The 12,216-nt window shown below is 38.5% G+C and overlaps 1 protein-coding gene across 1 annotated transcript; it reads left to right on the top strand.

Annotated features, from left to right (window-relative positions):
- The first annotated feature begins 257 nt into the window (after positions 1–257).
- Positions 258–1,733, top strand: LOC131632742 (uncharacterized). Its single transcript, XM_058903472.1, has 3 exons — positions 258–386; positions 477–815; positions 987–1,733. The coding sequence occupies exons 1-3, from the start codon at positions 258–260 to the stop codon at positions 1,731–1,733; spliced, it is 1,215 nt and encodes a 404-aa protein (XP_058759455.1).
- The last annotated feature ends 10,483 nt before the right edge of the window (positions 1,734–12,216 follow it).

Below are 12,216 nucleotides of genomic sequence, written 5' to 3'. Positions count from 1 at the left end.
GGTGCTTTAGGAGGGTCGACAATTCTGAGTCACTTGGTAGAACCCGTTGCTGAAATTTCCTTATCCGTAGAAATACCTTTGGGAAGGACACCTGATCAAACTCCACGCAAGCCTTAATCCAAAAATTGTGTGATTTGTGTGGATTTACCTGTGTATGTGCATCATGCATACATGCATCATTCATACATGGCATGACTAACCCATTTCAAGGAATTGGAGGTTTTTTAACCGTATGTTGTTTTGAAGGTTGTTTGAATATGGAAACAAAAGGCCGTAAACCGTTCTTCCTCAATTTCAAGAAAGTGCCAACACAATTGAAGATTTTCTGCGACAACATCTCTGGTTCTCTCAAATTCAGTGATTCTCTCAATACACTCATAAGTTTGGTACGAACTAATGTGGATGAAGTTCTTCTCAACACCATGGTTCAATTCTATGATCCGTTACTACATTGCTTCACTTATAGAGATTTTCAGTTAGTACCATCCTTGGAAGAATTCTCCTACTTGCTTGGACTCCCTGTGCTTAATAAAATTCCTTATACTGGTAAAGAAGAAGAGCCTAAGTTGGAAGTCATTGCTGCTGCCCTGCACTTGCCGAGATCAGAAATTGAGAAGGTTTGGATTAGTAAGAAAGAGTATTCTGGATTACCCCTTGATTTCCTCTACGAAAAAGCGGAAATTCTTGCTAAAGCTTCAAGTATGGATGCCTTGGAAGCTGTGTTGTCTCTCTTAATTTATGGACAAGTTTTGTTTTTCCATTATGACAAAATTGTTGATGTGGCTGCTATCAATATATTCCTTAGCAAGAATCCGGTTGCTACTTTACTTGGTGACTTGCTACATTCTATTCATTTCCGAGCATCAAAAAGGAAAGGTTGTGTCCTAGGATGTGCTTCTCTATTACATAAGTGGTTTATTTCGCACTTACCTCTCTCCGTAAGAAAGAATGAAGAAGGATTAACTTGGGCTCAAAGAATTATGAAGCTTTCTTTCGACGACATCCTATGGTACCAAAAGAAGTTTGAGGGAACCTTGCTATTTGATAGTTGTGGAGATTTCCCTAATATACCTCTCCTTGGTGTTCGTGGAGGAATAACTTATAATCCCATTCTAGCTCGACATCAGTTTGGCTTTGCCTTGAAGGATAAACCACGTTCTTTGTATCTCAGTGCAGAATATTTCCATTATGATTCCGACAAAGAGAAGAAGAGAGACCTTTTCATCAAAGCTTGGATGAAAGTAAAGAAAGTTGGCGCAAAGGATATAGGAAGGAGAAATTACATGCCATGGGATCCATATTTCCAATGGGTTTATGATCGAGTTATGGAATTTGGGATGCCTTATCCATCTGATACACCCATAGTTCCAAGGGTAGCTCCTCCTGCTGCCCCAATTGCATTTGAGCCATACATTCCTGCTCCAAATGAAGACCTGGTTGCAACTGTTAACCGACTGAAAAGGGAAAGGGAAGACTTTGAGAGACGCTTACTAAAAGTGGAAGCTGAAAAAGAGGTGTTAATACAAGATGCCAAAGAGAAAGAGACTTTACTTGATTACTTTTCCCGCAAATGGAAGATTGAAGATTTTGTTTCTCCAGATCAGATTAATTCATGGGAAAACGAAATTTCTAGGCTTGTTCAAGAAAGAGAGGAAATGATCAAGGCACACAAGGAAGAAGTCCGAGTCCTAAAGAGGAGGCGTCGTCAGGAAGACAAAAATCCTGGGATTTAGTGTCTTTATTTATTATTAATTTCTTTATTTTAATGTAACTTTTGGGGTTATGACCTTACAATTTAATTAATAAATAATGTTTTTTTTTTTTTTTGTTTCAACACGAGTTAAAATTCTTTCAATTCCTTGAAAACATTGCATATGCATAATCATATCATTCATAAACATCGCATCACAGGTTTCATAAAGACAAATGCCTCATCTATGTGCTGTTTATTTCAGTAACAAAGATGAATCTCGAACAATCTGTGAAGAATCTCCAAGCTCAGAACAACCAGTTCCAGAAAATAATCTTTCACTTGGCCAAGGGGCAAGAAGAATTAAAGGCACTTCTGTCCGAGAAGGAGAAGGACCAACAAAGGGGGCAAGGTGTGCAAGATAAATGGAAGTCCAAGCCTAAGCGGTCATTCACTCCGTTACCCATGCCGCTATCTCAAGCTCTGCAACAACTGCTCAATCAGAACTTGATAACTCTATTGCCTCCATATTCACTTCCTACTAACCCCACTCCTGGGTATAAGTATCATGCGAGATGTGCTTACCATTCAAATAGTCCTGGTCATGATACAGAGGATTGTGGACCGTTGAAACACAAGATCCAAGACTTAATCGATGACAAAATCATTAACTGCCAGTCTCCTGAGGAACCTCACGTTGTGTACGACCAGAAAGATCACAATGAACCCAACCAATCTGTGGGGACAATTCTGACCTCTACATTAGCTCCGCAACAAAGACGCAAGTCGAATACATCTAAACGCCAGTTTACAAAGATCAACATGTCACTGGCTCAGGCATTACAACATTTGTTGAGAAAGAACTTGATCACTGTGAGGGGTCCTCCTGTAAAGCCCAACACTTCCGCTCCCAACTATAAGCCCAATGCGAGGTGCGCATACCACTCCAATAACCCTGGACATGATACAAATGATTGTTGGCCATTGAAGAACAAGATTCAAGACATGATCGATGCTAGTGAAATTGAATTTCCTCATCCCCAGACTCCTATAGTGATCCCTGCTCCCAGGCACAATCACTACAAGACTGATTAATGTCATAGTGGATGAACTTTAGATCATTAGTTTTACTTTCATTTGCAATTTCTATTCTGTTTGTTTAAACATTCAAATTATGATAGACATTATTTGTTTTAATAATCATCATCAGTGCATTGCATATATTTGTCTTGAATAAATTATTTCGCTATCACTCATCTAAACTGCATCTTTACTTTGCATATTCTTTATGATACTCAACTAAAGCTGTAAGCCTTTTGAGGGAGAATGACGAAAACGATACCACAATTTCATACACTATGCTTTCGAACAGACCGTGTTGACGATGTACAGGCATTTGTTCAAATCCCTAAAAAATGGAGATATAAGGATGTTAATCCCTCGTCAACCCCTTTGAGCCTAAGGAGTAGGAGTTTCTTTTTGTACGAAACACCCGCATTTTTAACCTGGGGCAGGGTAGTTCTCAGTTATTTGGCTGTGCATTCTATTTTAAGAGAATCACTCTGTACACCTTTCAACAAAGGTTTCAATCACAAGCGTTCATCCGTACACATCAAAGAAGTGTTGGAGATGTCAATCAAAAGCCAATGATGGTTCATCAATCATTAAGCAAGGCAGTCAATATCTTTCAAAAAAAAAAAAAATGGAAGAAACATATATACAAAAAAAAAAGCCTGCGAAGTCAAAAAAGACTTAGGCAAAAAATCAAGGCGTCCCGCTGACTGTAAGCCCAAAAGAGACAGTTCAGGCAAAAGTTAGGGATATCAAAAAGATGAAAAAAGAAGTCAATAAATTCTTGAACAACTCAAAGTTATGACTACCAAAAGGAAGAAGTGACTGCCATCTCAAAAGTTCTCTCTGCTTGTGAACCATCATCATTATCAAAGATGCAAATCCAAAAGTCTCTTGGAACCTGAATGCGTAAGTTGAATTAACTGAGCTTAGGACTGAAGATCATCACGAAGAGGGGTGGGTACAATCAAATTTTGAGCCTTTATCCTTTGTTTCTTAAACCGTGAACCAAGCCACGTTACAACCCTTGAAAGTCCTAACTGAAGCATGGTTAGTTCGAAAGCATACTGTCACGACAAAGGTATCCTGACTCCTTAAGGTTTACCACAAATGCCGAGTTGATATCACGTTTTTACAAACATCACGTTGTTACAAATAGCATGTTTTTTACAAATATCACGCTTTTACATCTCTTTTTTTTAATGCTTTTTCAAAAACTCAAGACAGACGTATGCATTGCATCTCATGAATTCATTATTAAACATATTCTGCTACATAATTTCAAATGTTAGCAACAGAAAGAATTTGCACAGGGTACAACTAATGACTGAAAGTCATCCCGACAGACAATATTACTCCAAGAAGCCATGTCTCCTACGTATACAAAGGGCATGGCACGCTTCGTCCAATCAATCTGGGGCAATCAAGTCAAGATTCTGAGAATCTCTTAAGGATGCCAAAACAATCAGGGGCATGCATCCAAGTAGATTTGAAGCTACTTCTCAACCAACATAGGACATTGTCTGGGGCCTACGATTACTAGGGGCATGTCGCCCATAGTTCACATCTCATAAAGTCCTCGCGAGGCGAATCTTTCCAAAGTTCCTACTAACTGGGGCAAATCTATGCAAGTCCAGTTTGACATCTTGATCAACATTCAGTGGCGTGTCCTAATTAAATCCAGGAATGGTAGGTACTATAATACTGGGGGCAACTTTCAAGACACCCACATCTCCCCACAGAGCCACGGTCATAAGATCATTTCCCCACAGAGTAATCATTAAGAAGATATCTTCAAACGCTCCCGATAAAGACATGGCTGCCCAACAGAGTTTACATCTTCAACACTGTCGCTCTCCTCCAACATGATTTATCAATATTTTTATCACCAATCAGGGAACATCAAGTCACTGATCATCTCCAAGCAGAAATCATAAATTCCCAACTGAGCATCTTCAAGACAAGATCAGACAGTACAATTACAAGGACATAAAGATCTACATAAATCATATTCTCATATCATATATCATAAACATATTCATACATTGCATACATTACCTCATAATGAACTCATACATAACATGCAAAAGCTCTCATTTATTTTGAGGGATTCATTACATAACCCATGCATCATGACATTGCACAAATTTAATCTTACCTTTTGCAGAATACAGGTACAGACAAACGAACGAAAACTCCAACTTTCCAAGGTCTAATTCATCTACCACGAACGGTAATGACACGATCATTTTCAAGATCTAATTCAGATACTACGAACGGTACTGACACGGTCAACGCTCAGAGATCTAATTCTATCACCACGAACGGTGTAGACACGATCACTGACCTTTCCAGTCTAATTCAGCTACTACGAACGGTACTGACACGACAGAAGATCTAATTCAGATACTACGAACGGTACTGACACGGTCAACGCTCAGAGATCTAATTCTATCACCACGAACGGTGTAGACACGATCACTGACCTTTCCAGTCTAATTCAGCTACTACGGTACTGACACGACAGAAGATCTAATTCAGATACTACGAACGGTACTGACACGGTCAACTCTCAGAGATCTAATTCTATCATCACGAACGGTGTAGACACGATCACTGACCTTTCCAGTCTAATTCAGCCACTACGAATTGTGCTGACAGGACAAGAGAACTAAATCTATCATCACGAACGATGTAGACACGATTATCTCTCCAAAGGATCTAACTCATTTACCACGAACGGTAATGACACGATCAACGCGCGAACGACATCTTCTCTAAATTCAACTACCAGATGGCATCCACAAGCCCATCTCCGACAAAAGTCCCTACTTCAAATAGGGCAAATTTCTTGGTATTCTTATGTTCAATCATCTTCCACCTTCAGATGCCGACTGGCGCGCAAACCACTCTACATCTTCAGGTTTAAGATAATTGAACAGGGGCAGCTGTCATACCCCAAAATTTGCCCATGCTATTTTTCATACACAAAACCAAATCAAAAGACAAAGCTCCAAAACACAGTCTCCCACACAGAAGTTCTAAACTAGGGTTTGAATAATTCAGAGGAAAATCAGTGAATCAATGGCTCAAGGTGGTTCCATAAGGTCACTAACATCCCAAAACATCTCCATGTAAAGTTTCAAGTCAAACAGAGCAAATTTGGCTCCTCAAGTCTGGATTAGGTCAACAGTCGACTCTCAAGGGCAAAACAGTCATTTCAGGTCAAAATACAGTCAGAGTTCAAGATACTTGGTCAAAAATATCCTCATAACCCTAAAATCATCATTTGATCAAGGGTTGATCATGATGATGCAAGGAAAGATCAGAGAAGTCAAAAGTCAAGAGTTGCTATTTTGGGCATGAACTAAAAAAGGCAACCAAACTTTGAAAATTCACCAAATATTCATACTTGATCAGAAAAATTCCCACCAAAGCTCATTTTGAAGGGAATTCATTCCTCTATCCAATGGTCCAAGAATCAAAGCCCATAGGTCAATGGTTTAAGAGATATGGCTTCATACATTACAGGTCCTTTTCAAAAGTCAACAAAAAGACATGTTTTTCAAAAGGTCATAAAATAAGAATGGAAGAAGATTCTGATATGGGACCAAAAGCATTGGATAAAGGACTCTCCAAGGTTTCCAAAATGTCCTAGAACACCTCCATACCTCAAAAATTGAGGGAGATACACCTTGTCAAAGTTAGGCTATTTTGGAGGGAAAAATGTGAAGAAATCCAAATAGTTTTGCAAATGGGCCTAAGTAACTTTGATTCAATCTTGATCCATAATTCATTTAGAGCCCAAAATCTATTTGCCACGAAAATATGATGAATATTTGATTTTATTTGAATTTTTAATCATTTAAAATCATATATTTAATCAATTAAATGGAAAAATTGGAAAGATTGGTTTTCTCTTCAAATACAATCAACATTAATCACCAAATATAATCAATATTCATTACAAATTCGTGTGAAACAAATTGGTGAAGAAAATATTGAGTTTAGGCCAAAATTGGAAACTTTAAGAACATATTTCCAATCAATTTTTTCAATTTGCAAATCAAAGATTGAATGAGATTCTCTCCAAAATAACAACCCTAATCCACTCTCATATATAAGTACATCATGCTCAGATCATAAGGGGACGGAGGCTGCAGCTAAAGAACCCTAATCAAGCTCTAAAAGTTCAAGAAAAGTGAGAATCGATTTTTGAATTCAAGGGCGATTCAATTCAATCCAAGGCTTCTAATACGTGCCCTGAAGGTCTCTGAAGCAATTGCAATCATCACACGCGGTCAATAACCCCAGAATTTCCTCCTGTAAGCCAAGGTATGTCATGAAATTTTCAAACTCGATCCCTTTAATTCATAGCATATAAACATGTTTCGATGGCATCATATTGTTTGTTATAGTGCACTGAATGTTTCTGGATGAATAATTCATTGTTTACCTACTTGTATCGAGTTATGTCATTATCAAATGTTAGGGTTTCGTTTTAGGGTTTCTCAGTACAGGTACTTTTAGGTCAAATTGAGACCATGGTTGAACTCGTGAGGCCCAGACGAACATAAAGGTGGCCTCGCGAAAAATTTCTGTCTTTGTTTGCTTGTATTCGTAAATGGCAGGGCTATGGCTACGGAACCGTCTGTTGGTAAAGGTATGAACCAGAGCTAACACGACGGTTGGAGGAAGGAGATGACCACGCGTCATCGTCTGATTGGTCCAGAAACGCGCGCAGGGAAACTTTCAAATCTGGTAATCCAGTGCGTTAAGACGTACGTTCTTCGCATGCTCCCTCACGTTTCCAGCCATCCGATCGTCATCATCCTCAATCCAACGCGCCAGATGCTGAAGATCCACCAGAGTCCACGCGCGCGTCCACACCTGATCCCAGCTAAGTATTTTTGCAATTTTTTTTATTTTTATTTTTTTAATTATGCAACATATTATTTTGTTTATTTAAATATATATCTATTTTGTTTTTAATTCTTTTTTTTATTTTTTTTTAAGTTTATGAAAACTAATAACTAATTTTATAAAAAATATTTTTAATATTTATTAATATTTTTTTTTTTTTTTTTTTTTAATCATTAATATTTATATTATTATTATTATTAAAAAACACTTATTTTTATACTAAAATTCTTATTTAATTCACTAAAATTCTAAAAAATTTCCAAAAAATATATTTCGCATCCGATTTTATTTTTCGGTTCAATTTAATTAATTAGGTCGTTAGACCAATAATTAATTAAATTATTTATTTTCTTTTATTCAACTTCGTACCCTAATTAGGGTTTATGAAGAATAAGCCGTACACTGATTTTATGTTATTTCCTTATCAGGGTTAGCAATATAATTCGCCTCGAGTGCGCGCCTTCAACAAACCTCGAAGATAAGTGTGCTGCTTTATTTAATCTTATTCTTTTAATTGATTTGTGGTTAGGATTTGCCTTGCGTTCACCTTCTCGTTCTGCCTTGTCTTTTCAGGGTTACCTCCGAGGTTTCCTCCGACTCTAACCATATCAGATCAAATTCGAAGCTAAGTGTCTATTTACTTTATCTATTTTTTTTCTTTTCTTTTTTTAAAATTTCATTATTTTTTAGGGTTATAATGTTTGCCTCCGAACCGATAATGCACTCACCCTATTTCTGTTTGCCATTTTTCCGCCTTTTCAGGGTTGCCAAATGTCAAAGCCTCGCATAGTCGGTAACTCTAAACCCTAATTATTACTTATGTCAGACTTATTTATTTATTATCCCGCTGGTTTCAATCCCCCTTTCCTCCGCTGGTTTCAATTTCCCCCTTCCCTCTATTATTATTATTATTATCACTCTATAACTGCGTGGTTAGTAATTTAGGGAGTGCAACTTTAAATCGAATTAGCCTCACTAATTATAAGATAATTTAATCGAATTAATCACGTGATTGTTACACACACGCACACCTTTTGGGTAACCCTCTCTGTTGCCTGTTGCCTGTTGCCTGTTGCTTGTTGCCTGTTGCCTGTTGCCTGTTGCCTTCGTTTTTCTGCAGAATAAGCCATGTCCCTCGAATTCGAGGATACCTCAGCCGCGTTGCCTCGATAAAAAGGTCACGACCCTAATGATGCTGCCTTCGATACACAAATGACCTCGACCCTCGGATGTTGCCTACGGAAAAAGGCTGAGGTATCTTCAGGCTGCCTACGAAAAGGCTTATTCTGATCCTTGCCTTAGACTACCTGCCCTCCTATGGCATGGGATAGTCTTATGGTAAAGGATGTTTCGATGACCCTTAAACCTCCAAATGGAAGGCTTCCTGCCCTCTTATGGCAAGGATAGACCCTTTCGCTCTGAAAGGCTGAAAGAACAGATTTCTCAAATATAAGGTAAATTGCTCTCAAATTGCTTTGCCTTGCTCTAAATATTTTCAAATATTCTTTCTCAAAATTCTTCAATATGGCTACGCTCATTTACGAGCTAAAGTCCATATCTTCTTCTTCTACCTTTCTGAAACAAAAAGAGCAAAGCAAGTTAAGAGCCCATGGATAACCATGGATGCAAAGGGTGCCTTACACCTTCCCTTTGCATAATTACCCCCCGAACCCTATTTTATTTAAAAGGTTTTTCCTGTTCTTTTAGCCTTTCTAATTAAATTTGGATAAAATAAAAGTCGGTGGCGACTCTTGCTTACCGCGACATTTCGATCGATAAAAAGTTAGTTCACCGTATTACAAGCTGGTTGACAGATTGACTTTGATTAACCAAGGAAAAGGAGGTGAATTCATGATTGACGAGAATGGCATAATGAGATTCGGTGACCGCGTTTGTGTCCCTGATGTTGCCGAACTGAGGAAGAGTATTTTGGAAGAAGGACATCGTAGCGGATTGAGTATTCACCCCGGTGCTACTAAGATGTGCCATGACTTGAAGAAGTTATTCTGGTGGCCTGGAATGAAAAAGGAAATAGCTGAATTTGTTTATTCTTATTTGACTTGCCAGAATTCAAAGATCGAACATCAGAAGCCGTATGGAGCTATGCAACCTTTGTTTATTCCTGAATGGAAGTGAGATAGTATATCCATGGACTTTGTTTCTGGGTTGCCAAGAACAGCTAAGAACTATGAAGCCATTTGGGTTATTGTAGATAGACTAACGAAGTCTGCTCACTTCATACCGATGAGAACGGATTATCCTATGGAAAGGTTGGCTCAGTTGTATATTGAGAAAATAGTGAGTCTACATGGTATTCCTTCGAGTATCGTGTCAGATAGAGATTCAAGGTTTACATCTAGATTCTTGGAAGGGTTGCAGAAGGCTTTGGGTACTAAGTTGAGGTTGCGTTCTGCTTATCATTCGTTGACTGATGGTCAAACTGAAAGGACGATTCAATCATTGGAAGATCTATTGCGTGCCTGTGTATTGGAAAAATGTGGTGTATGGGATAGTTATTTGTCGTTGATTGAATTTACATACAACAATAGCTACCATTCGAGTATTGGTATGGCTCCATTTGAAGCTTTGTATGGTAGGAGGTGTAGGACACCATTGTGTTGGTATGAATCTGGTGAAAGTGCGGTGATTGGACCAGAGATTGTTCAAGTGACGACAGAAAAGATTAGGATGATTAAGGAGAAGATGAAAGCTTCTCAGAGTCGTCAGAAAAGCTATATTGATAAGAGGCGGAGGACACTTGAATTTCAAGAAGGAGATCATGTGTTTTTGAGGGTGACTCCTACGACGGGTGTTGGTCGAGCATTAAAGTCAAGGAAGTTGACGCCGCGTTTTATTGGTTCGTTTCAGATTGTGGAAAGAGTAGGAGAGGTGGCCTATCGTATTTCTTTACCACCAACACTTGCAAACCTACATGTCGTATTCCATGTGTCTCAATTGAGGAAATACATTGCGGATCCGTCTCATGTAATCCAAGTGGACGATGTGCAAGTGAGAGATAATTTGACAGTTGAGGCCTTGCCTATGAAGATCGGAAATTAAAACAACTGCGTGGTAAGGAGATAGCTTTGGTCCGAGTGGCTTGGGGAGGAGCAGTAGGTGGGAATGTTACCTGGGAGCTGGAGAGTCAAATGAAGGACTCATATCCCGAACTCTTCGTCTGAGGTATGTTTTCGAGGACGAAAACTCTTTTAGTGGGGGAGAGTTGTAACACCCCGTAAATTCTTATTTATTAATTTAATTAAGTTTTAAATTAAATTATTGGAGTTAACATTTTATTGGAAATTATTTGGGAAATAATGAAATATTGGTTATTGGGCTTAGTGTAGTGATTAGCAAAAGGGAGGTGTTAACTATGTAAGCCTATTAAGACATTTTCTATTTTTTTTCATAAAAATAAGGGAAATTGGAAAAAAAAAAGGAAGTTAGAAGCAAGAGAGCAAAAGTCTGAGGAACAAGAGAGATACGTGAAAAGAAGAAGAACCAAAGACGAAGAGGACCTTCGAAGATTCGACTCTGAGGTAAGGGGGGATTCTTCGGGTTAGTAATCCTTATGCAATTACGGGTAGTAGAATTGATCAGGATTGTTATTTAGTTCAATCGGATGTGTTGGGTTTTGGGGAATTTGTTAGATTTTGATGAACCTTCATAGTTTTATATGATTTTGATGAAATTTGGATGATAACCATGATGTATGTTGTTAATTGATGTTTAAAACTTATTAGAATTGTGTTATATTGTGTAAATTGGTGATGTTTGTATGTGACAACCGTGTGGAGACGAAATTGATTGGATTGGAATGATGGTTGTTGTCGAAAACCATGAAATTGTTGTTGCAGGTACGTAGGAACTGGTTCCTGTGTGGGAGGAACCGGGTTTCCTTATAAAAAGCAGAGGCGTGGGGATTCCTGGGTGCTGAAACCGGTTCCTAGCTAGTGACAACCTGGTTCCCCATAGTAAAAACCAGAGGCGAGTTTTGAGAAGCAACCAGGAACCGGGTTCCACATAGGCAGACCGGGTTCCACTGTTTGTTTTTGAAAAATTATTTTTTATTTTAAAAACACATAACTTTTGATCCGAGTGTCTGATTTATGTGTCGTTTGGGGCGTTGTGAAGCTGATTAATAGCCCTACATGATGAATGGGTGAAATGGACGGGGGTCCAAGTTTATATTTTTGCGTCGATTATTTATTGGGTGATGTTAATATGAATATGTGTAATATATTTGAATGGGTGCTGAGACATGTGCATGCTTATTGGTGATGAATTGGTGATTGGTAATGAGACGATGTAATACATCGGATCAGTGATGTTGTAAGCATGTTATGCGTTGCATTCATTCACATACATTTTGGTGATGGATCCCAGTGACGTTGTGGATCAAAATGGTGGGCATAATTCACATTGTAAGGAATTTGTGTCGGTTGGACTGTATCTTGGTGATGAAAAGATCAGTTAGATGGGTTTAGCCCATGTATGGTACCACATGCATAGTGTCAGTCCATTCATGTGCG

Source organism: Vicia villosa, unplaced genomic scaffold, assembly GCF_029867415.1.
Source record: "Vicia villosa cultivar HV-30 ecotype Madison, WI unplaced genomic scaffold, Vvil1.0 ctg.001004F_1_1, whole genome shotgun sequence".
NCBI lineage: Eukaryota > Viridiplantae > Streptophyta > Magnoliopsida > Fabales > Fabaceae > Vicia > Vicia villosa.
The sequence above is the reverse complement of the archived record's forward strand: the minus strand, read 5'-3'. Positions and strand labels throughout refer to the sequence as shown.

Bases quoted from the DNA above. Each gene is read 5' to 3' on its own strand.
- LOC131632742 (XM_058903472.1), top strand. From the start codon at position 258: ATGGAAACAAAAGGCCGTAAACCGTTCTTCCTCAATTTCAAGAAAGTG. The intron at 387-476 runs GTACGAACTAAT...AGAGATTTTCAG, and splicing joins TCAATACACTCATAAGTTTG to TTAGTACCATCCTTGGAAGA. The intron at 816-986 runs GTTGCTACTTTA...AGAATTATGAAG, and splicing joins TATTCCTTAGCAAGAATCCG to CTTTCTTTCGACGACATCCT.